This window comes from Aspergillus chevalieri, chromosome 1, assembly GCF_016861735.1.
Source record: "Aspergillus chevalieri M1 DNA, chromosome 1, nearly complete sequence".
NCBI lineage: Eukaryota > Fungi > Ascomycota > Eurotiomycetes > Eurotiales > Aspergillaceae > Aspergillus > Aspergillus chevalieri.
Genome location: NC_057362.1, coordinates 774,842 through 798,552, shown reverse-complemented (window position 1 = coordinate 798,552; position 23,711 = coordinate 774,842). Strand labels below are relative to the sequence as shown.

The 23,711-nt window shown below is 48.8% G+C and overlaps 9 protein-coding genes across 9 annotated transcripts; 4 read left to right on the top strand and 5 right to left on the bottom strand.

Moving 5' to 3' along the window:
* Positions 1-1,118: 1,118 nt before the first annotated feature.
* On the top strand, positions 1,119-3,844 carry ACHE_10276A (uncharacterized protein; the record flags this gene model as incomplete). Its single annotated transcript, XM_043277475.1, has 4 exons — positions 1,119-1,208; positions 1,272-1,708; positions 1,761-3,153; positions 3,206-3,844. The coding sequence occupies 4 exons, from the start codon at positions 1,119-1,121 to the stop codon at positions 3,842-3,844; spliced, it is 2,559 nt and encodes an 852-aa protein (XP_043131396.1).
* Positions 3,845-4,036: 192 nt separating this feature from the next.
* ACHE_10275S (ESCRT-II subunit protein VPS25) lies at positions 4,037-4,756 on the bottom strand (the record flags this gene model as incomplete). Its single annotated transcript, XM_043277464.1, has 3 exons — positions 4,037-4,149; positions 4,199-4,676; positions 4,730-4,756. 3 exons carry the CDS (start codon positions 4,754-4,756, stop codon positions 4,037-4,039), a joined length of 618 nt encoding a protein of 205 aa, XP_043131395.1.
* Positions 4,757-5,327: 571 nt separating this feature from the next.
* On the top strand, positions 5,328-6,462 carry trm8 (tRNA (guanine46-N7)-methyltransferase; the record flags this gene model as incomplete). The annotated part of the gene is made up of 3 exons (XM_043277453.1): positions 5,328-5,497; positions 5,546-5,733; positions 5,786-6,462. The coding sequence occupies 3 exons, from the start codon at positions 5,328-5,330 to the stop codon at positions 6,460-6,462; spliced, it is 1,035 nt and encodes a 344-aa protein (XP_043131394.1).
* Positions 6,463-7,053: 591 nt separating this feature from the next.
* Positions 7,054-9,751, bottom strand: ACHE_10273S (LIM domain protein; the record flags this gene model as incomplete). Its single annotated transcript, XM_043277442.1, has 3 exons — positions 7,054-7,383; positions 7,438-9,503; positions 9,655-9,751. The coding sequence occupies 3 exons, from the start codon at positions 9,749-9,751 to the stop codon at positions 7,054-7,056; spliced, it is 2,493 nt and encodes an 830-aa protein (XP_043131393.1).
* A 990-nt stretch (positions 9,752-10,741) lies between these two features.
* DIS3 (exosome catalytic subunit DIS3) lies at positions 10,742-13,897 on the bottom strand (the record flags this gene model as incomplete). The annotated part of the gene is made up of 2 exons (XM_043277431.1): positions 10,742-13,644; positions 13,702-13,897. The coding sequence occupies 2 exons, from the start codon at positions 13,895-13,897 to the stop codon at positions 10,742-10,744; spliced, it is 3,099 nt and encodes a 1,032-aa protein (XP_043131392.1).
* A 296-nt stretch (positions 13,898-14,193) lies between these two features.
* Positions 14,194-15,257, top strand: NIT2_1 (carbon-nitrogen hydrolase family protein; the record flags this gene model as incomplete). The annotated part of the gene is made up of 5 exons (XM_043277420.1): positions 14,194-14,205; positions 14,265-14,357; positions 14,406-14,689; positions 14,756-14,834; positions 14,901-15,257. 5 exons carry the CDS (start codon positions 14,194-14,196, stop codon positions 15,255-15,257), a joined length of 825 nt encoding a protein of 274 aa, XP_043131391.1.
* Positions 15,258-15,634: 377 nt separating this feature from the next.
* On the bottom strand, positions 15,635-16,073 carry ACHE_10270S (uncharacterized protein; the record flags this gene model as incomplete). The annotated part of the gene is made up of 2 exons (XM_043277409.1): positions 15,635-15,722; positions 15,814-16,073. The coding sequence occupies 2 exons, from the start codon at positions 16,071-16,073 to the stop codon at positions 15,635-15,637; spliced, it is 348 nt and encodes a 115-aa protein (XP_043131390.1).
* Positions 16,074-16,759: 686 nt separating this feature from the next.
* On the top strand, positions 16,760-21,912 carry DNA2 (bifunctional ATP-dependent DNA helicase/ssDNA endodeoxyribonuclease DNA2; the record flags this gene model as incomplete). Its single annotated transcript, XM_043277397.1, has 5 exons — positions 16,760-18,307; positions 18,364-18,459; positions 18,514-19,008; positions 19,057-19,318; positions 19,379-21,912. The coding sequence occupies 5 exons, from the start codon at positions 16,760-16,762 to the stop codon at positions 21,910-21,912; spliced, it is 4,935 nt and encodes a 1,644-aa protein (XP_043131389.1).
* A 698-nt stretch (positions 21,913-22,610) lies between these two features.
* ACHE_10268S (uncharacterized protein) lies at positions 22,611-23,528 on the bottom strand (the record flags this gene model as incomplete). The annotated part of the gene is made up of 1 exon (XM_043277386.1): positions 22,611-23,528. One exon carries the CDS (start codon positions 23,526-23,528, stop codon positions 22,611-22,613), a length of 918 nt encoding a protein of 305 aa, XP_043131388.1.
* Between the last annotated feature and the right edge of the window lie 183 nt (positions 23,529-23,711).

Here is a 23,711-nt window from a genome sequence, read left to right as displayed (position 1 = left end):
CCCTTATTGAAAAATTCATTTTTTGACCGATAATAGCTAGAAGTACTTAGTAATTGCTTCAAAGCTGTTTAGGAGATGTTTAAATACCTGTATGCATTTCGTTTTCCAATATTTGCCTCCAGGATTTGGATATTCCTCTGAGTATTTCGAATCACATCCCAACAATCCTCATCAACAAATGTATGATGATAGGATTGAAGAAATGGATTCAAAAATTCACATGCGTAGATACCAGAGCATTTCCAAGTCCATCTTTTAACTAAACAGTTGAAAAATGGGCATTTGACTGGTCTCCTTGGTCCATGTTGTTGACGCCGTGAGTATTGAATCTGTAACTGATTAGCAAGCACTTTAAAAGCAATTAGAAAGTACTCAACAGTACCTCATGAACAAGCTGCTCCATTTCATTCTGTGATCGCCCTCTAGATGCAACAACATATGAATATCCATGAATATGACTTGTCGGATACTCTGGTAAGTCATCAATATATTCAATTTTTGATGTCTGGAGAGAATGGCTTTTTGAATTTGTGAGTTGTACAGGAATGCCCTATTTCCGCATTGAGCCGTTAGCAATCAGTTAACAAATACTCAATTAAAATAAATACCTCGACATTGGGATCAGTCTCTGGACTTGATGAAGTAAAATCTTCTAAATTGAAGATTTCAGGCTGAGGATCCATAGTAATGAGAAGATCAACGTATACTTTGAAATCACATACAACTGTAACATAAGAAGAAAATTGAAATTGAAATTCAGAGTAATGGGTATTGTATTTGAATAAATCGCGTGTCACGTCCTCGCTGATTAATGGTCTTGGCGGTCATAAGTGTCACGCGTCCACGTTTTTGAGGTGGCGTGATCTGTGGACACTTCACACATACATTCAAAATTGTTTGCCATCTTACCCAATCTGAGTAAAGCGTGCCATCTCACGTGACTAGGCGTCGCTCTTTCGCGTCGCGTCGCATTTCGAGATCATCCAGTTTGTTCTGGAACATACAGTCAAACTTTTCTATTCTCAGTGCAACTTTCCGTCTAATCTATGTAATCACCACATTTTACCGTTTCATTTTGAATCTAGGCCAGCTGAGAGAAAGAATATTACTACCCAGCCATGGCGGACGAAGAGGGGGAGCAGCTTTTCAGCAACTGTAAAGTCTGCATCATCTGTTCAAAGGATCTTTCTCAGGATACGGCACAGCAGGTACGTTTACTTATAGGATTATTACTTTTTTGTATGAACATCGACTAACCCCATACGTTGCAGCTCGCATCCATGCTCGAAGAAAATGGCGGAGAATCGGTCATCTGGGAACCTCCATCTCCATTCCCACCTTTGGAGGAATTCTCCCACTTTATCAGCTTTACTATCGACTTTCCCGCTTTTGATGCCGCCGCCGATGCCCTGAAACCCGTGGTAAAACCCCAGTGGCTACGCGCGTCTTTGGAAAAGAAGAAGGTGGCCAATCCCCGCCAATACAGCCCCGACCCGCGCCTCTTCTTGAACGATGTGGTTGTTACCTGTGGTGATATTCCGGAGGGCGATAAGGATGCTATTATCGGCGGGGTGCTGGCGAAAGGTGGAATCTACAGCTCCAAGGTGACGAATACGGTTACGCATTTAGTGGACTTGACGGCGGACTCTGATAAGGCTCGGATTGTCTTGGGCAAGAGGCCGAACGTGAAAGTTGTGTTGCCGCATTGGTTGGTGTCGCCCCTGTCTTGGTCATTGACACTTCAACTAATCGTATTGCAGGTTCGATGACTGCTTAAAGCTCGGAAGACGTATCGACGAACGTCCGTATACTCTCCCCGATCCGGAAATCCTACGTGCTGCCCCCAATGCGCCAATTCGCTCATCAGAGAACAGAGACATCATTGGCGCATCAACACCTGCCCCTTCAACCTTGCCTACCCCTGTCGCGTCCCCAGACACGCGACTGCATCTTGACTTGTTTGGGGGTAAAAACATCATGTTCTCGAAGGACCTTGGTATTGGCTCGCATCTTCGCGAGACGATTGAGGAGATCATCACGGAAGGCGGGGGTTACATAACATCGGACGTTTATGAAGCGGACATGTTCATCTGTCGCTACAGAGAAGGGGTCGAATATCGCGTTGCGTCGAGGTTGAACAAGGAAGTCGGAAATCTGGCCTGGCTCTATCATCTTATGACGTACAACACCTGGACCTCACCAATGCGCCGACTGTTGCACTACCCCATCAATCGTACTGGTATTCCCGGATTCAAGGGATTGAAGATCAGCTTGTCCAACTACATCGGCGAAGCACGAGTCTACTTGGAGAATCTCATTGTTGCGACGGGTGCGGAATGCACAAAGACACTGAAGCAAGAAAATACCCATCTCATTACTGCCCACGGCCACAGTGAGAAATGCACGGCAGCAAGAGAATGGGGTTTACATGTGATCAACCACCTATGGTTGGAGGAGAGTTATGCGAAGTGGAAGTTACTACCGACCTCGGAACCCCGCTATACGCATTTCCCCAGAAGGACCAACCTGGGCGAGGTAGTTGGTCAGACGAGGGTAGATCGATCAGTTGCCGAGAGTCTCTTCTTCCCATCTTCGGAACACCCTCAGGAACAGACATCGAGTCCACGACGGGCTATGCAGAATGAGAATCAGAATACCACAACGACCTCTGCTCCCGAAGAGTCATCGGAGATGGACATTGATCCCCCGGAGCCAGCAATCGCTACGCCTCGAACAACCACGTCACGGAAGAACTTGGAGAACAGCAATAAAAAGCTACAGACACCCGCCAGCGCACGACTTACCTCGGAGGGTAAGGAAAACGAAACGCCGTCGTCGACGAGCAGCCGGAAGTCCAAGGACGCCGCTACTGCCAAGTTGCATGGATATGCACCTGATATTGCCTTGTACGAAAAGGAGATGAAACGTGTCGGCGGTGTAATTTACGGCGGTCGCAAGAAGACGGACGAGGACAGAGTACAGCTGGACAATCGCAAGAAGCGCAGATCAGTGGACCCTCAAGAGGAAAGCGATACAGAGGACGCTATGGATGCCAAAAGGCAAAAGAAGTCGAAGCCTCCTGTTGCCATGCATCTGTTGATTACTGGGTATCAGAAGTGGGTAGGAAACTTGAGGAAAGAGGATGCGGATAAGGTTTGTTCTCTTGCATTATTCAATAGACACGACACTTGCTGACCATGAACAGCGACAACTTCGAGACCTTGGGATCTTGGTTGTCCAAGATGCACGAAAATGCAGCCATCTCGCCGCCCCGTCTATTCTTCGAACCCCCAAATTTGTCAATGCTCTAGCTTACGCACCGGTCATTGTCAACATTGAGTACATCACTCAGTGCCTGAAGAAGAACGAGCTCCTGGACCCCAGAGACTTCGAATTAGTAGATAAAGCTGCTGAAGAGCGGTTCTCCTTTTCGCTCAAGGAAGCAGCCATCAAGGCGAAGCAAAACAAAAACAAGCTTCTGCAAGGCTACAATATTTATTGTGTCGAGAGCATCCGCGGAGGATTTGATGCGTTCAAGTCCATTGTTGATGCGAACGGCGGTAACTGCCTTCTGTTCCGGGGACGTGTTTCGCACAAGGTACAGCAGCCGGACAGTGATGATGAGAGCAGCGATGAGGAGCCAAGTGAGAGGGAAGTTTATCTGCTCAGCAGCGTGGCTCCTGAGCACCAAAAGCTATGGCCACGGTTCCGCCAGATGGTGGAAGAGATTGGCAAGACACCACGGATTGTGCGTGTGGATTGGCTGCTGGATATAGCTATGTCGCAGGAGCTGCATGTAGCAGACACTTACGAATTGGACGAAGAGACGATCGAGAAGAACTAGTTTTCTCTGGTGATGATGTTAACAATTGTTGATCTATTTGGATGTGGAAACCTACCTGTATATACCGTGTTCTGAATATCGCCGTGGCCATTTCTTGTACATTTCTTGTCCGCTTTTGTGCCTTTGTTCGACGAAATCATGAGACCTAAGCGACCTGCACACCTGCATTTGTTGCGAGCAGAATGTTCCCTTCTAGAAGAATTTGACGCCTTCTTGGCCTTCACTGCCAAAGACCTGAGCCTTGCCGCGCTTGACCAGGACATTGAGAGATTTGAACATGGCCTCCAGTTCCATTCCGTGCCATTCTAAGGAAATCAGCAACTGCGTGAACCAGCAAATATAGAGCGAACACACCTTGTGAAGCGGTCCCTTCACCCTCAATTAACTCATAGACGGTAAGCACCGTATTCTTCTGCCCAGTTGCCTCAACCCAATCTGCCAATATGCCCGCCCATTCCTCCGGCCTTTTCCACCAAACCCACACAACCGTCTTACTGCCCCCATCAATCCACTCTGCTCTCCTCCCCCCACCTCCTTCTTCCTCCGCCTTGGCCATCCACTCCAACACAGCCCTTGCCTCACTAAGACCAAGACGTTTCCGGAGCGCGGCGTTATGGAATAATGGGCTCTCGACGGCTTCGATGAGGGAAAGGCGATAGATGCGATGATGGCGGCAGTAAGACTGTATCAGGGATGACCATTTCTGGAGTTGCGAGAGGCGGGTCGACGTGTTTGGTTGGGGTGTGAAGAAAGGTGGGAAGGAGTAGGTTGGTGGGAATTGAAAGGGGGTTGTTATGGATGAAGTGGCCATTCTGGTCGGACTCTCATGGAACTAGTATGTCTGTTAAGTATGGTACTTAGAAGGAAGGGATCGAGAGTTCATACTGATGAATGCGGGGGAGGGGTGTACATGTGTCGATAATCGAGTTCTTATTGGGTCAGAAGCAGGCTGACAGAATAGTTATGGTTGGTTAAGTATATTTCAGGTGAAACCTAGGAGCAGGCCGATCGATGATCACTCGAAACGTATCATGGAATCCGAGTCACTGAATATAGTGATAAATCGATGCGATAGAACATTAACCAGGCAAAATAGTATCATCGCATTGATCACCGCCTTGTAGGCGGTGACGTGCCGTTGCCCGTTGAGGCTAGGGCTACATATTGAGTGCATTTGTCAACAGAGAGCTTTACGTTTTAGTGCGAGATTTCAAGGATTGGGTATCCTAACGTAGTCTCATCTCCGCCAGAGTCAATAAGCAGATGTGAGAGGATGGCGAGGAATTGTTAAACTACTCTGTAGAGCATATCTATGTACATAGATAGCTCCACCGGCAGTAAATTTCTCCGCCCTGACAAAATTCTCCGCATGTAAACCATCGCCTTTGCGAAATTGCATGCCATTTATCCTCCACCGAGCAAGACTTTCTTTTTGAATATCGATAGTCTCTCCCCTCCTTCCCGACGAGGTCACTGCTACACCATGACACCACCCCCCTCGAAGCGCCAAAAGCGCATCGCGGAAGATGCGGCCGCGACGCAATTGAGCGAGGAAAAGAAAGAAAACAACAATGGGGAGATTAAGATGCCCAAGAAGAAATTCTATCGGCAACGTGCGCATGCGAATCCATTTTCGGATCATCGACTTGATTAGTATGTCTATTGATCAATTTGAGAGGATGCGCTGCTAACTGAGCCCAGTCCTCTAAGCCCAGCGCACATGGATTGGTCACCTCATTACCCGGCGTTCGTGGATCCAGATCCGTCCAAGATAAACCTGAGAGGTGCGCGGAAGCTACTGAAGGATGTTGAGGTTGTCGACATCGGGTGTGGATTTGGCGGGTTACTCGTTGGTCTTGCGCCGTTGATGCCGGATACTCTGCTGCTTGGTTGGTTCCCCGAAGGACCATAGGTAGACGATTATAGCTAACACAGCACAAGGAATGGAAATCCGTACCCAAGTCCTCGACTATGTACGAACCCGTGTCCGAGCCCTCCGGTACCAACAGAGCCAACTTAAGAACTCCTCCGTCTCATCAACCTCTCAACCCCAAGAACCCACTCCGTCCGAACAACAACCCGAACCCGAGCCCTCGGCCACATCGGACGATACTCCTGCCACCATCTTGCCTGGCAACTACGAGAACATCTCCGCAATCCGCAGCAACACGATGAAATTTCTTCCCAACTTCTTTGCCAGAAGCCAGCTATCCAAGATCTTCATTTGTTTCCCAGACCCGCACTTCAAAATGCGCAAACACAAAGCCCGTATCATTTCTGAGACTCTCAATGCCGAATATGCCTATGTGTTGCGGCCCGGTGGTTTGATGTACACTATCACTGATGTGGAGGAGTACCATCACTGGATTCTTAGGCATTTTCGGCAGGAGAAGTCGGTAGCGCAGGAGGATGGTGGTGCTGCGGGTGAGACTGCGGCTGGTACTGCTGGTGATGTTACAGATCTTTTCGAACGGGTGTCTGAGGAGGAATTAGAGAGTGATCCCTGCGTGCAGGTCATGAAAGAAGCAACGGAGGAAGGGAGGAAGGTCACGAGGAATAAGGGCCATAAGTTTGTGGCTGTCTTTCGCCGAAAGGCGGACCCGCAGTGGCCTGCTTAGTCTTGTTTAATTGTAAATATGTAACTAGCACTTTGGCATAACATTCATATCAACAGTTTTCTACCAGGGGTATCTATCTCCAAATGCGATGGTTGCATGTGTGCCTTATGCAGGGTTAAAACCGTCCTGCCCACCTGGATTCAAATGACGGGATATTTAATTGTATGAGTCAAGAAGAAGGTCAAGGGTCGAAGTTCTCGTCTGATAGATGTGAAACAATCATCAAACAGTCAAACGGACCGGTCGGCATTAGACCATGAGATGCCATGATACCAATACGCAGGAATGAAAAGTTTGAGAAGTGATAAGAAGGAAGTGTAAAGGACAAGAAATGCATATGGAAACAATGAGGAATCCCCCTGTTATAGAAAAGCCAACAGTCTACAAGCATTCTGCTATTCATCTAAACTAACAAATTCCAAACAACGGAGTCTAACGCTGGCTGCTAAAATACATGCAATGTTATATCGATAAGAAATTCAGAAGATGACTCCCGCTTGCTGTCACCTGCAATGCAATTCGACCCGTAAATGCAAAACTATGTCTCCTCAAAATGCCAATGATTGTCCAGGTTGAAGTCAGCCGCTGCAATCAGCGCCTGGGCGAAGACGACTTGAGCCGAATGGACTCGCAGCCCTCGCAAATGGCCAATTGGACTGGACCTCCGATGATACGACCTTTGGCGGTCCGCTTGGGTTCGCCTTCCCGGACGAAGAAACGACCATTGGGACCGAAGCCATGACCACACTCGTGGCAGTTGAAGCACTCATCATGCCATTGTCCGCCAATGGCAGAGATAACCACATCCTCCTGCACAGGCTTCTTGCAGCCCATGCATTTGGGAGCTGTACGGCGAGAGTAGCATTGGAGACACCATGCGAATCCGTCCTTTTCGACAAATGGTGTCTGTGAATCGAATGGCTGTGACAGTTAGTGACTGGGCTTGTGATCAGTTTAGATAGGAAAGGTGCTTACATCACCACACTCAGCGCAGAAGAAATGGCCGACATGCCATTCGGCTCCACAGGCCACAACCACTTCTCCTTCGATGGGTGTTTTGCAGCTCTTGCATCTTGGGCTGAACAGTTCGTGGAAGTCCAGGTGGCAGTAGAATCGGATGGCACGTGCTTCTTCATCTTCAACTGGTGTTTGCACTAATCGTTCATTCCGCTTGGTCTCAGGCTCTTGGTAGAACCCAATACATTCAAGAGGAGTCTGGCAATGGGAACACACGAAGCATTCAGGATGGAATCGGGATCCAGCTGCTGTAACGATTTTTCCTGCAATAGGGAGGGTGCACGATTCACATCTTGCGGTTGGAACACCAGCGCGGGTGTATGGGGTGTACCACCGATTCTGCGGTGCCGCCGGCTGCTTCGTGGGGGAGATCGGGTGTCGACTGTTGCCTCTTGTCGGCTCTGGTATAGGCCTTGAGCTAGCGTCTATCTCCGAGATTGTTGGCTCCTTACTGTCAGGTAGGTTAATCACCGGGATCGAAGCTGCTTCAGACACTTGGATTGAGGGCGCTTCCGATACTTGAATCGTAGGAGCATCAGATACTTGAATCGTAGGGGCTGCTGGCGGTGGTGTTGGGGAAGAAGATCCACGGTTTATCGGACTATCGCGACTACGACCAGGTGATGCTGCCTCAGTCGGCTTCCAGGTGGGATCAAAGCTCACGATCGGCCTACCAGTCCGGTCACTGACCGCAGTTGGCATAGGAAGATTGGAACTCCGATCTGTGCGTTTCTTGCTTGTCGCTGCACGAATGTCGTCGCTTCTAATCTCAAGCCCATCTTTTGTCGGGACAGTCTCCTCTTCTGCAGCCTTTGCCCCAACACCAGGCTGGATGATGGGCTCGTTCACCGTGTATTCTGGATTTCGCGACTGGGTCTGTGAGTTTTTGTGAAGGTCAAACTTGGCGAGTTTGTCCACAAAAGGAAGATTGCCGAAACGACTAGGAAGTGGTCGAGAGCCTCGGGGAAAAATATTCCGTGGTCTGTTTCTCAAAGCGGACGAATCGGACCTTGAAAATTCTGACCGATCATTGGTGGAATTGGACTGTTGTTCTTCTGGCTCCTCGTAAATCTGATCATTCGGATTGCGGAAAATCCCTTTTGACGTTTCGCTGCTGAACGTGGTCTTGTTGGGCCCGCTGGTGTCAACTGCAGGCGTAGACGAACTCTCCTCAGATGGCAACGCAAAATTCACCTTGAGGTTCTTGCGGAATAGGCTGTTCCTCTTGGGGCTAGAACCCTCCCCGTTTGAATCCGTCTGGCTTTGTTTGCCGGGTGAGTCCTCCAGGCCAAGACCATGGAGCCCGTCAGAGGAAGTATCTGATGCTGATTGACGACTATTCCGTCTCGGGGAAGACATGAAATTCTTTCGAAATCCACGATACTGGCTCGGGGAGCGGTTGTTCTTATCTGGACTTTGACTGCGCTTCTCCATATCGGGGTTTCGGTACGGGGCGCCAGGGTTTTTGTAAGGTACACCGGGATTCTGGTGCATCCAGACAAGCTCTGTGGCTTCATCCTGGGCCGCTTGATGAAGATGGATATCGTCATGGAGATCCATCTCTTCCAGCGCATCCCTCAGAGACCGTGCCTCTTCCTTCTCCATCCGCCGCTGGTCACTTTCTTTATAGGCCGCATTGGGCGAGACCGAAATGGGACGAGAAAATATTTGAGGGGGGGAGATATTCTTCCGAATGGGAATAGTTCTTGGTTCAGTAGTGTTTGGTTCCTGAACTAAGGGCCGGCCCGCAGAGCTTCCGTAGGACATCCGTGAGGGGCTCGAACGGTAGTGAGACATGGCGCTGGCAGCTCGTGGTGGTGAAGCCCGCGGTGGCGAACTTCCCTCAACAGCAGACTCGACAGACTGTCCACTGGCAAGAGCATACGACGACATGGCGGAAGATGCTCGTGGTGGTGAACTCCCCTTAACGTGCTGAGCGGTGGAGCCTGGTGGTTTGGATGGAAGCGGTCTGGAACCGCTAGGACGAAGCGGTCGATTTGTCCGGAGATCTTTCAAGTAGTTGGCTGGAAAGGAATCAACGAGACCTCAATCAGCAACGAAGCTTTCAACATGAAACAGAAAAGAAAAGAATAGAACAACAACGGTGTCACTCTGCCAACGCTCTCAGCGACACAGGAATGTGAATGACTCAGCGAATTCCGACTAGCATCTTACCGATCTGGTTATCGGACATGTACGACGGACCGGGAGGAGAGACCTTCCGCTGGCCATCTCGGAGAGAATGATGGTGATGATGTTTCTGGATCATCATGTCTGGGTAGATTGAAGATATTTCATCCGGGGCTGAGAAAAGAGGTACAGAATATGTATAGAAGTAAGAGAGGATGCAGGGGGTGGAAGATAGATAGAGAGAAGGTTACCGACAGACAGCGTGGAGATAATGACTTGGCAGGACGATGAAGTCACAGTACAGATACGCCTAGACGCTTCTTTTTATGCATCTGAGAGGTCAATTGTGATTGCTAGATCGACCGCTTAGATATTAGCCTGAAACGAATGCCGCTCGGTCTTTTTCTTAGCTGGAGATCATTCCTTTCACTAAAACTTGCTTCATCTTTAATTAGCATCCGAGGAGATTATTTCCCCTGGGGGTTCTTTATATCAACCACGGTTGCTGCGACACCGGGTCCATGTTTGCAGTGTTTGCTTCCTTTGTCCCTTTTGCAAAACAAACAAACGCTGTCACGGGCAACGCGGGGTAGTTGGCTGAATCAGCGCCCTTGTGCATGCACATAAGTTAACTAACGTAACCGGTAAGCGAGTCGGCCACCTCTGTATTGCATATAAAATGGCACTTTTCCAGACCTCAGCATCTCAACCAATATTACAAATATACTATTAGAACTGAATTCTACCTATTGAATCTAGTCTATGACACCAGACATTTTATTCGGAATTTCTTTTCTCAATTTCTATGGCTTATAATACAATTTCACGTTAAATACAGCTGTAACAAAACCCTTCCCTCTGTAATATCAAGACCTAATTATATTAGAAGGTTCAAAGCCTAGCATCTGTATATAAACGAGTACATGAAGCTATGTTCCATATTTCAGGCCCTTTCGATATGTTGTTGTCGAAATATTGAGGTCTGAAAAGGTGCCATTTTATATGCAATACAGAGGTGGCCGACTCGCTTACCGGTTACGTTAACCGTGTGCATAATGCAGGTTCATATTTCCGAATAGACTGGATATTAATCATGTAATCCTATCATCCTAAACAAATACATAAAATACTTTTATTTTCCTGCCCCCGTCACCAAAATCCGCACTCGTCTCTTCCCAGCACCCCGACCTTCCTCCTTGATCGAGCTGACATTCACCTGCACCTTCTGGAAGAGCTCAATTGTCACCCCCCGTTCATTCTCCGGATGGCCCTTTTCTGAGACCTGCAAGGTATACTCCTCCCGGTCGAACTCCGTCTCCCTACGAATGGCCAATTCGCGTCGGTCTTCGACTGCCCTCACTGCCGACTCACCGGGGAGCACAAAGTCTTCCAGACGAACGACACCCTCGATACCAAATCGGGGCACAAAGACCACCACGCCGTTCTCGAATACTCGCATGACGTATCCTTCCTCATCAATACCAGTGTCAATGCCATTGGCCGCGAGCTTCTCACCACGGGCCTTCAGGGCCTGTCCGACGTAGTACTCAATGCTAGCACGTCCGGCGAATTGACCATTGCGATGACGGTAGTTAATGTTCCGACAGATATCTTCGAGCCGGTTGCGGGTGGTGATACCCTCGAGAGTGGCTCGGCCGTCTTCACCCTCGTAACCGATGGCGGACGCAAGTTGTCGGTGAACCATCAGATCCGCATATCGTCGGATGGGCGAGGTAAAGTGCGTGTAGATTGGCGATGCCAGACCATAGTGGCGGAATTCAGATTCAGCATGAGCGCCAGCGGAGAAATACTCTGCGGAGGTCATGCAACGAGTCGCCAGGATACGGACAAGTGTGTTGAAAAACGGATTCTTCGCGTCCACACAGCGATCTAAGGACTCGGCGAGTGCCCTGGAGCTGGATACATCAAGTTCCATGTTCCGCTTCTTGGCAAGCTGGTTGATGAGTTCTTCAAAATTCTGCGGTGGAGGAGTGGCGTGTCGTCGTAATAAGGCTGTTTGGGAGAAGGCGCTGTAGATTTTGGCGGCAACCGTAATGTTGGCATGAAGCATGAATTCCTCAACCAGACTATTGGTTTCCAGCATCGCTTTGGTCTTGACATCTGTCAAGGGATCTCCGACTTCGTCGTTGTCCGTCTCAATCCGAACTTCTGGAGAAGCGAGGTTCAGCGCACCCGCATCCATACGCTTCTGACGAAGGATCTTGGACATATGGAGCAAGGTTCGCATGCCTTGCGTCAGTTCGTCATTCTGGGACTTATCATCGATGCGCAGCTGTGCTTGCTCGTAACTGAAGGCTTCACGTGACCGAATCACGGACTTGGTAAAGTCTGCCGAAACGACTTCAGCGTTTGGTGTCATCTCCCACAGGACCGAGAAAGCATAGCGTTCCACGTATGGCTTGAGGGAGCAAAGGTCTGTACCAAGCAGATGCGGAAGCATATCAATACGCTTGTCGACCAGATACACAGTGGTTCCACGAAGGCTTGCCTCAAGGTCCATTGCATTGTTTGGCTTGACAAAGTGAGACACATCGGCAATGTGGACACCCACCTCGAAGTTGCCGTTCGGCAGAAGCCGTGCGTGAAGGGCGTCATCAATATCTTGACAGCCAGGAGGGTCAATACTGCAAATGAGGAGATCTCTAAGATCTCTCCGTCCCTTCCAACCGATATCTTCCTTGCTCGCAGGGACCTTCCAGTCGTGACCTTGAGGTGGGAGACAATCGAGAACCACTTTGGGAAAGGGCTTGTACTGGACGTCATATTCAAGAAGCAGAGCTTCCGTCTCCGCGCCCTTCGTCTCCAGTTCACCCAAAGAGCGTATAAAGTGTCCAGTGGGATACCGAGAATCCCGATCCCAGGCGTCAATCGTGACCAAAATCCGCTGACCCAACAAATCACCTGCTTGGCGAGTTCGGACCCTGATCTTCGGGACCTTCTTATCCATAGGTAGCACGAAGACATTCTGCTGTCGCCGGCCAGAACTAGTTTGCACGCCTGTCGAGCCTGAGTCGACATGTCCAACGTATTGCCTCCAATTCCGCTTGATAACCCCAACGACTCGAGCTGTGGGCTGTGGTTGACCTTCAGAGTACTTGCCATGGGCTTTTCGGGCCTCCTCTTGCAATGCCTTACGCTCCCTATCCGTCACCACAGGTTCTGTATCCTCAGTGTCTGGGTTATCATTTCTAGTGACCGCTTCTTCGTCGACAATCTTCGTTGATGGAGACTTCCATTGGTCCTTTGGAAGGACTTCGATCACAACGACATCACCGGCGATAGCTCTGTTGCTGTTATCCCGACCCAGAATAAGTAGAGGCTTATCAAATGCCGCGACGTTGACGGTCCCCTCCAGATAATTGTACGGCGATACACTGAAGACACCCTGATGTAATGTACCAGCCCTCAGACCTGTCATCAGCTTCGACATAGAGTAATACTCTGGGTAAAACAGCTGGCCGCGAGCATCTTTGGTATCCCTTGCCTCTCTAGCCTCATTAATCATGTCCAGTAACCTGTCAGAATCCTCCAAGCCCGACACATAATCTGCGAGCGACAATGCCGTCACATCCTCCTGCTTCGCTTTTTGTAAACTCCCCTTGTCGTCCGTTATCATAACAATAACCGGAAAAGCCTTCTCCTTCTTTCTCTTAGCTGCAAGGCGAAGGTGTTCTGAATACCACTTAGCCACGGTTCGCACGGCTCGGTCATTTCTATCGTTGATCGATTCCTCAGGGCCTCTCCGAACGTGCGTCTCCAATCTAAATTCGTTGAAGAAAAGATAAAAGCGCTTCTCGTCGGTCTTAATCAATGACAACAGGCGGTTGTAGAGCGGTAACGACTGGTTTTTCAACTCTTCGAGAACGGTTTGCAGAATAATCACATCGTAGAACGCCCCGGTGTGCTCAAATAGATCCATCCCATTCAACAGCGCATTCGTATCGGGGACAAGGTAATGTCCTTGAGGAAAGGCGGCCGTGCCGGCGGGTTTATCTGAGAGAACGAAAGGTGCAACTATTGCGCGTTAGCTGGGTTGGTCTATCATCGCGAGATAAGTTCTCTTTTTCTTACTGTTCCCATTTGCATCTGCAGGTGCGACCGACGGGCATGTCAAGCATAGCTTGGATGAGCAAGGAATATCCTGTCTCAGGTAAAGCTCACGAACGATCTTTTGCACCTTACCACTTTTCGTGGACCTCACAAAGATTTTGCTGCTAACATTTGCGGCTTGCGGGTTCGAAGAGAAATCTCTTCGCAAACTTTTCATTTTGAATCTCAACTGGCTTGCTGCGCTGGCCGTCTCCGGCTTAGCAGCAGATCAATGAGTGTTCTATTGAGGTTTGATTTCTTGTTGTCGTAGAGTTGAAGAGAAAAGAGTCCGACACCGTGACGTTCGGGCTCCGCGCGGAATTGCAGGTCGAGCGATATCAGTGCCGAATTAGGCAAGTCTGCCGACACATCAGCGATATCCAAATGAAGCACATCATCTATCATTACAGCACTGGACCTTGGATCTCTTCGGTATATTTCCATATTTGGTCGGGACTCTTAAGCCTTATAACAATGGCCATTGCAGTACGGTTATAAGAACACCATTTCCATGCCTGCAACAAGTTATTGATGTATGAGTTCAGGCCGTGGGGCAAATATGCTCGACTGCGAGCATGACTGCAAACCTCGCTCAGTGTCAAACATTGGTACGAAAGGCAGTTGCTGCTGGTGCTAAGGTGGGTTTGAGAATCGTTCATTTATGTCTTTATCTGACATACCTCTAGGCACTGTTTCTACCGGAAGCCTCGGACTACATTGGCTCCTCGGCAGCAGAGACAATATCATTGGCACGTTCGGTAAATGATAGTGAATTCGTCTTAGGTCTCCAAAAAGAGGCTGAGCAGGCAAACCTTCACATCAATGTTGGAATACATGAGCCTGCGCAGGGTGGCAAAGTGAAGAATACTCTTGTATGGATCAATGAGAAGGGAGATATTACACAGCGATATCAGAAAGTCCACCTTTTCGATGTCGATATCAAAGGGGGGCCGGTACTGAAGGAGAGTGCGTAAGTGGTAGTCTTTGAGGGGCAAGCAAGCGAAAGCATGTCATAGTGTACTGACTTCGTCTGGAGGAGTGTTGAGAAAGGTATGGAAATCTTGTCTCCATTTGCAACTCCAGTGGGACGGGTTGGCCTCTCTATATGCTTCGATGTAAGTCAAGATGCATTATCCTTCTATATGTCAACAGGATGGATCAATCTCACACTATGGGTACAGCTACGCTTCCCCGAGATCAGCCTGGCGTTGAAGCGCCAGAATGCAGAAATAATCACGTACCCTTCAGCATTCACAGTCCCAACAGGGAATGCACACTGGGAGGCCCTGCTCCGCGCGAGGGCTATAGAAACACAGTCATATGTGATAGCGGCAGCACAAGCCGGTCCTCATAATGAGAAACGAAGGAGCTATGGCCACTCGGTGATTGTTAACCCATGGGGAGAAGTCGTGGCAAAACTTGGTGATGAATACAGAGAACCGCAAATTGCGACTGCAGAAATCGATTTGGATCTTTTGGCCAAAATCCGTAAAGAGATGCCGTTGCTCAGGAGGACAGATATATATACTGAAGTATGATGGTCAAAGTTATGAAGCGGGTCCATCCTACCGTTGTGTACCTAGTTATCGCGTCCTACATAGTAGATGACAGGGCTTTTCACTGTAATGAGACGCAAGATAGACACAGTATTGATGTTGTAGTGAGCAAGTGGTCCTTTTTAAACATCCCCGGAACGAACTAATTATAACATTTCAGGGAATTAAGTGACATAGTACACGCAAGAAGGCAGAAAGAACAGACAAAGAGAAATGCAATGAAACGACCTGTCTAAAGTAAAAGTGGACCGGCACACCGTAATCGTCGTCGTGGGTGCAAGCATCAACCCAGATTGTCATACAAGCCCGATCCCTCTATGTACAAAGTACAGAATAATCCCCGGAATATATGATGAGCTCTACTTCCTTTGAGCCTTGTCTGGGTCCTCCAGGATGCCCTCAGCTTCCAGTCGTCGCCGTGCCTCTTCCAGAGCCCATGTTTGTATCCTGCTAATAAGTCAGCTCTTAGTCCATTCATGGTATGCCCGTACTGTGACATGAAAAGTATGATGGCATAGCTCAGCTGGGGAACACGTACGAAGAGTCCGGCTTGAAGATATATGCGACACCGGCAACGAGCAAGCTTCCAATGAATCCGTAGTACCAAAGGTTCTCCCAGCCTTCCTTCACATATTTCTGACCCGGCTTAACACCGAAAAGGTATCCGGTAGGAGGATCGTAGTGGTCACCGTGGTCAGCGGCACGGAGGTTGCTCCGGGTGGAGAATCCCTGGACGTTTTGCGGCCTCCGAGCGAGGAGGGAAGAGCGGAGGCGATTCGAGAAAAGACGGGCGGACATTGTGGAATATGGAGGTTTCGGTAAGACTTTGGGGTCTGACGTTCGGAAGGTATTGGCGGTTATAGGACCCCTGTCGGTCGGAATAGGACAGGAACCGTTAGGACAGAAAGACAATAATTAGATGCCCTTTCGACCAGCGAAAACGATTGTCTTCGGTTGAATCGTCTCAAGTCTGCGTAGCTATCGTGGGAGCCGCGATGCACGGAGGGGTGATTGGTGTGGTTAGCGGTGATGTTCAGAAGCCGCAAAAGCCCGGAGTCACGGGTGCCAAGCCAGGAGTTGGGCGCTAATCCTAAACAGGCCATAATCCCATGCCACAATTATGCCTTACTCGTAAGACATAAATAATGCCTGAGGCGAGAACAATTGACGCGCGACGCGTCTTATCGCTCTCCGTTCCTGCAGTTCATCTTTGAACACAGACCAGCAAGGGCACCAGAGGAACGTACGGAGAAATTTCCGTGCTCTGATCGATAATTGCAGAATCCAATGGACGAAGCTCCTCTGTTTGGTTGCCTCCCAGCCTCGTTATGATCTTAACGGTACGCCTTTTTCAATCGGCTGGTGCATTCCGATACTAACTATGGAGGACAGAGTACCCCTGCTACAGCCTACGAAGACTCGCTATCGACATGCTTTGCCATTGCCTCCACGAATGCAATTGAGCCCTGCATATTAAAAGAATCATGTCGAAACCCCTCAATTCGTACCCGATTTCTTCGAAGTCCCGCACGAAATTGCACGCCTTCCGATATGACGACGATGCCGAGAAAAGTACTGAGAAGTCGCCAGCCAAGTCATCGTCGAAATCAAACCATGCAACCAAGGAGAACCAAGCGTCATGGCTAAATGGAGTGGTGGAACAAGAGGAGCCGCGGCCCGGCAAAGAACCACTTTCGAGCCAAACGACAGAAACCAAGCAAATCAAAGAGTGCCCACAGACTCCCATGAACAGGCTCCCTTTGGCAGATTTAATTGGAAATGCGGAAGATGCCATCAGCCGGGCTCCAGGACAAGAGCTTACCCCGGAAGATCATGTTATTTGGCAGCATGTCCCTACGAGTTCCAATTCAGGCTCGGTGTCTCGATCCGCACGAGGCAAGAAGCGTCGTCACAGTGCAACTCCGAGCAGTTCTCCTCTAGCAGACAATTCGAATTACGCGAATCAAGAACCCCTCGACATGCAATCCGCCCAAGCGTTGCTCAAAACGCCACAAAACGATTTGGCCACTGATTTATGGAACAATTACGTCGGAAAAGGTGTACTGAACGGCAACGGTGACCTCCCTCCACCTCGCCTGCAAAACCTCCTGTCATCATCTCCTCAAACTCCGGCATCGGCCAAGAAAGGCCGAGATTCATCAGGCTTGAGACGTGCCATCAGCTGTAATGTCGATTGGCCAACGTCAAAAGCAAAGCGGCGGAGAATGGACGGAGATGGCTCAAGAACCGGCCGCAACATATTTTCTCGATCTAGAAGCAACGTTGTCGATTCGGGAAATGCGAAGACTACAAGCCTCAGGTCTCTCGTCGAAAAGATGGAAAGTCTTCACAAAGCCCCTGCTGCTCCTGCTGATCCACCCGGCTCATCATCTGTGCCTGTGCGCGCAAATGTACAACAACGGAACCGATCGATACCCCCGATTGAAGATAAAACGGCCCTGAAAGTTTCTGGAATGGCGGGCAGCAAAGATACGACAAACACTCTTGGACCAAATTCTCGGGAGTTGCAAGAGACAACTCCCCAAGGATCTTCATCTGAATTCGAAGATGACGACTTGGATATGGATCTCCTTGAATTTGCGGATACCACCTTGGACTCATTCACAGAGCCAACGCAATCACGCAGTACTGTGCATTCGGTGAAACCTGTACCGACAAATAGGCCTGTTTCAAAAGAACAGCACATGTACGACCACAGCATGGAGGCAATGCCTCATAGTACCAATGTGGGCATGAACATCAGAAATGCTGCCAACGACATTGACGAATTCGATGATGATGATGACGAACTACCAGAAAATATACGCATGGTTCTAGATGGATGTGATAAAGCGCCTGTTGCCGCCAAGCCAGAATCCTCACCGACTCCTAAGCACGCTGTTTCGACAAATTCATCCAAAGAGATCGAGAAACCAGATTCATCCTCTGGTGATGAATTTGACGACGAAGATTTCGATTTCGAGGCCATCGAACAGTCAATGAGGCACCCAGGTGATAATGGACGAAGTCATGTTTGTCACTCTTAGTGGATTTGTTTTTTAGAAGTTCGCTAAGTATATAAAAATAGAACATTAGAAGTCGACAGGCTATCAAACGCTATTTGATCGCGGATACTGCGGAGGATACGTATACCACGCCGAAAGGACGCGCTCAGCCAGAGCAGGTCTGTGTTGCGCACCCTCTAGTAACAATTGCCCCTCGCTGACTTTACATACAGATACTTTTAGTCCAGGATGAAAAATCCAAACTTAGAAAAGTGATCATTCTGCGTGAATCCTGGTTCGATAGTCCCTGCAGCAAGGATTCGTATATCCACTTAATCGGCGAGTTCGACGCACAAGGACATTGTATCGTGGATGATTCTCAAAACATGATCATTCTCCATCCAGACCACTTAATCTCAGCAACTGTTGTCTCGGACTCTACCAGCTGCCAACGCCGAGCCGTACTTCAGGAGCGCATCAAATATTCTGGCGACATTGGAAAGGCACAAGTTTTTGGAAACGTTTTTCATGAAATTTTCCAAGAGGCTATGAAGAAAAACAGGTGGGACTTGAGCTCGTTAAAGAGCTTGGCTACCAACGTCCTGAGCAAACACGTCGAAGACCTCTATATAATCCAAATGACTATGGCCCAAGCAGTTGAATATGTGATGGGGAGAATCCCAGCTTTGAGGTCTTGGGCAGAAACCTTTCTCAGAGTCAAACCTACGGTAGGTGCCCTGAAACTCTTCGTTCTACTTTTTCTAATGTTAAGTTAGAACGAATCCGTTGTCGAAGATCGGAATAGTTCTAAAATGCGGTTGAGTATCAACAAACTCCTCGAAGTTGAGGAGCATATATGGTCTCCAATGTACGGGCTCAAAGGCAATGTCGACGCGACGGTACAAATTGCCTGTAACGATGGGGAAGGTGACAAAAACCTTGTCATTCCACTTGAACTCAAGACAGGAAACCGGGATACAAATCACGCTCATAGGGCTCAGACTGCCCTTTATACTTTGCTGCTCTCGGATCGATATGGTGAGTACAGCTGTGTCGTATCCACAGGGGAAGGCCGCTTTGCTAATAGTGAATCCTCAGATGTGGACGTGAACTTTGGGCTACTTTACTACCTCGAGATATCGAAGATCTTTCGTATACGTGGTATTCGACATGAGCTGCTGCAAATGATCCAGGAACGCAATCGCCTAGCTGGATATGTGCGCCAAAGACTCCAACTGCCGCCAATGGTGAAAAGGCCAGGAATGTGTAATAAGTGCTATGCGAAGACACCTTGCTTGATCTATCACAAGTTGGCGGATGATGGAAATGGCGATTCCAGTGGACTGGGTGATGACTTCGACAAGGACACTGACCATTTGACTCCCCAGCACCAGGCATTCTTCAAGAAATGGGACCAGCTTCTGACGAAGGAGGAGCAAGATATGATGAAATTCCGACGCGAGCTCTGGACTCTGCTGAGTACCGAAAGAGAAGCTCTTGGGCGCTGTTTCGGCAACGTCGTTATTGAACCTGGATCGTCTTCAGATGACAATGATAATGTCAAGATAAATCGGTACCGGTACACATTCATCAAAAAGCAAGCGTCTCCGTCATTCTCGTTTACCGAGTCTCAGCTCACTTTAGGAGAGCCAATTGTGGTATCTGATGAAAAAGGCCATTTCGCCCTCGCAAACGGATACGTGGTTCAAGTCAGCCCCAAGCGTATCACGGTTGCTGTGGACCGGAGGCTGCACAATGCCAGGACTAAGACTCCAGGTTTTGATTCCAAGTGGAACCAATCATTCAAGGGTGTCATGGAGATTCTTGACAACGGCGCCTCTGCGACTACTGCTCAGGCGGATGACTCTGAAGAAGAGATGGTATATCGGCTCGACAAGGATGAGTTCAGCAATGGAATGGCAATTGTTCGGAATAACATCGTCGCCATGATGGAGAGGGATTTATTCCAGGCTAAACAACTGAGAAGGCTAATCGTGGATAACGAGCCTCCTGTGTTTAAGCCCACGTCATCCCACAAGATGTCAGAGGCTGGCATGTCAAATCTGAACATTGATCAGAAACGGGCCATTGACAAGGTCATGAGCGCCAAGGACTATGCACTGGTTCTTGGGATGCCTGGGACGGGAAAGACAACCACGATCGCACATATTATCCGAGCATTGGTGTCCCAAGGGAAAAGCGTCCTCTTGACTTCCTATACTCATACCGCAGTTGATAACATTCTGCTCAAGATCCGTGGCGAGAACGTTCGGATTCTGCGCATTGGGGCTACTGCTAAGGTCCATCCTGAAGTCCAGCAGTTTGTGGACTTAGCCGCAACCCCTAGAAACTCCGTCGAAGAGGTACAGGCAAGATACGAGAATCCGCAAATTGTTGCAACTACCTGCCTGGGTGTCAATCATAGTATATTCAGCCGACGCATATTCGACTATTGTATTGTCGATGAGGCATCGCAGATTACTCTTCCCGTTTGTTTAGGGCCTATTCGGATGGCAAGAACCTTCATTCTTGTTGGTGATCATTTCCAGTTGCCTCCGCTTGTACAGAACAAAGAGGCCCAAGAGGGTGGCCTCGACGTCAGTCTTTTTAAATTGTTGTCTGCTGCTCATCCAGATTCTGTGGTGAACCTGGAACATCAGTATCGAATGGCGGAGGATATCATGCTTCTTTCGAACAACCTTATCTATTCGGGACATCTGAAATGTGGCACGCCCGAGGTCGCATCACGCTCGCTAGAGATCCCCAATATTGCTGGGCTTGAGCAACATCATATCGACCAATTTCCGCAAACCCCGACTATGCGACAGCGCTGTCTAGGTACGAGTCAAGGTCGTTGTTGGCTTCGGGATCTCGTTGATCCCTCAGTTAAGACCCGTTTTGTGAATACGGACACGCTTGTAACGACGGCTTTGGAGGTGGCAGTGGGCTCGAGGATTGTGAACACAACCGAGTCAACGCTTTGTGCTCAACTCGTTGAAGCATTTATTTCCTGCGGCATATCAGCGCGCAACATTGGCGTTATTACTTTCTACCGCAGCCAACTCTCAGTATTAAAGCAAGATCTTCGACACTACTTGCCAGAACTTGAAATGCACACTGCAGACAAGTTCCAAGGACGAGACAAAGAAGTTGTGATCCTGAGCTGCGTGCGAAGCAATGCAGAGAACTATGTCGGTGATCTGCTTAGCGATTGGAGACGAGTCAATGTCGCATTTACACGAGCCCGGACCAAACTCCTCGTGGTTGGCAGCAAGAACACGTTGCGGGATGGCAACGAACTTCTTGGTAAATACATGAACCTGGTGGAAAACCGCGGATGGGTGTATGATCTACCAGAAGGCGCGATTGAGAATCATGTCTTCCAGCACGATAGCTTGAGCGCCACACAAACACAACCTCCTCGTGCTTCACAGAGCAAACCATCTTTCACTCCGAAGAAAAGACCCTCTCAGACTAAGGCTGCCCGGAATCCTCTCAGTCCAGTACAGGATGGACAAGGCCCGAATGGCGCCAAACAGCCGGCCAAGAAGGGTGCCAAAATACTGAACGGTAATAGGGTCATTGGAAATCGACCTATTCTGCAGGACGTGGTGAACGACTTTGTTGGTTGATGTTTTTGTTGGTTGATGTTTTTGTACTATGCCTTTTTATTTATGACTTACGGCTTTTGCATTACACTGTTATACCTTGACTTACAGCAGCGCTAGTTTATCTGTTTATTTTGGTGCATGGCATAGCGCATTTTGGATACTTGATGAAACGCTGATAACTCATGAAGGATAGCAATAATACATATCAATTCCTCCACAATACATTGATTGCCTTGCCTCCAATAGCCTATCCGGTCTTAAAACATTCTCCAGTTTCATTTCACTCCTTTACTATCCCCCAACCCTTCCTTTCTGATTCGGAAATCGCTATTCACGCTCGCATGGCTGGGTGAACCCCCCAATGCCAACAGACTTAGCTACGGATGGCCCTGGATTTTATGCAAGATGCCTCTGAATTGACCATAAGCCCTGCTTCGGTGATAGTGACCTATCTAAGCTATCTGATTCTATTTAATGTCTAATTTCTTTCCTCTTTTAAACGGAAAACGCAAAACACCAGAACCAATGCCGCCACAACCCCAGGACAATCAGCATCTTCGCAATTCTTAGAATACCTTGTACAGTAACAAACACCCAAAACGAACCGAAGTCAGAAGAAATTCAATCCCAAACCCTTCCAAAAATCCAATGCAATAGAAATCTGTGCCGAATATGAAAGTAAATCAACCTCCGTGCGCACTCCAACCTGACGAAACCTGCTATCGAAGACACGGTCTTTTGTTTTTCGACGCGATCAAGGGATACCACCTGCTGTAATAATCAATGTCCCATCTGCCATTTTTATCGGAGTTTGTCATAAAGCTCGGCGGTACTATATGCTCAGCAAAGCCGAATTTTCGCTTTAGAGCAGTTCGTTGGGTTTCAAATGCTCGCTGTTTGAGGGGGGTGTGGTGTTCGTTCGGTTGCCGTTGAGAAGAAGACGAAGGACGCTGAGCCGGAGGAGCCGCCTCGTATTGCGCAAAAATGAAAACGTTCGAAGCGCCAAATGGAGCTTGCGGGAAGTTCGACATCGCCATCAATAGTGCGGAGCCCTGCACGATACCCTGTGAAATGGTTGACACGGGTATAAATGACGTGTTCTCTCTTGTACAAAGCGTAGATCCAACGGGAAGCATAGAACCGGCATGAGAACCTGAGTGTGGAAGCATAGGTCCCGGTAGAGAAAGAGGGGACACTGAGTCCATAGGGGCGACGATTGGACGAATAGAGCCATCAGGAGGAACAGAGTACCGAGAAACTTGGTGTGGGAGCTTAGGTCCCGGGATGAACAGGTATAACATCTGACCCGTGGACGCGAAAACAGTGTAACCATAGCCAACAGGAGTCATGTAGGCCATAGGATCCTTGGACTCTGGAAGTGGGCGACAAAGAGCATAAGCGTAATAATCGCTGTCGTTAGGAATGGTGATACGAAGGCCAGCAGAGGCGACACGGTTGTGACGAGGCAGCTTTGGGGTATAACGGCGAGTGGACTCAGTATGAACGGGCGAAGTAGCGGGCGGAGTAGGAAGCTGAGTGACTGGTGCAGTAGCAGTGGCATCCTCGCTCTCGTCTGCAATGGTGGTATTGCCATCACGACTGATGCTATAGTGGGCACCGCCGTTCCTGGTGTCCATGGTGTCGGTCACGAGACTCTTAATGGAAAGCATGATTTTCGAGCAGATAAAAAGAGAGTTTACCCTCCGGGAGCAGAAAAGATGCGTTTATAGTAGAGATAAACGGGCTTCTCAATATGGAAATAGAAATGCAGAAACGTTAGAAGCGACTGGTAGGAAACAGGGAGTTGTGAGAGTAGGAAA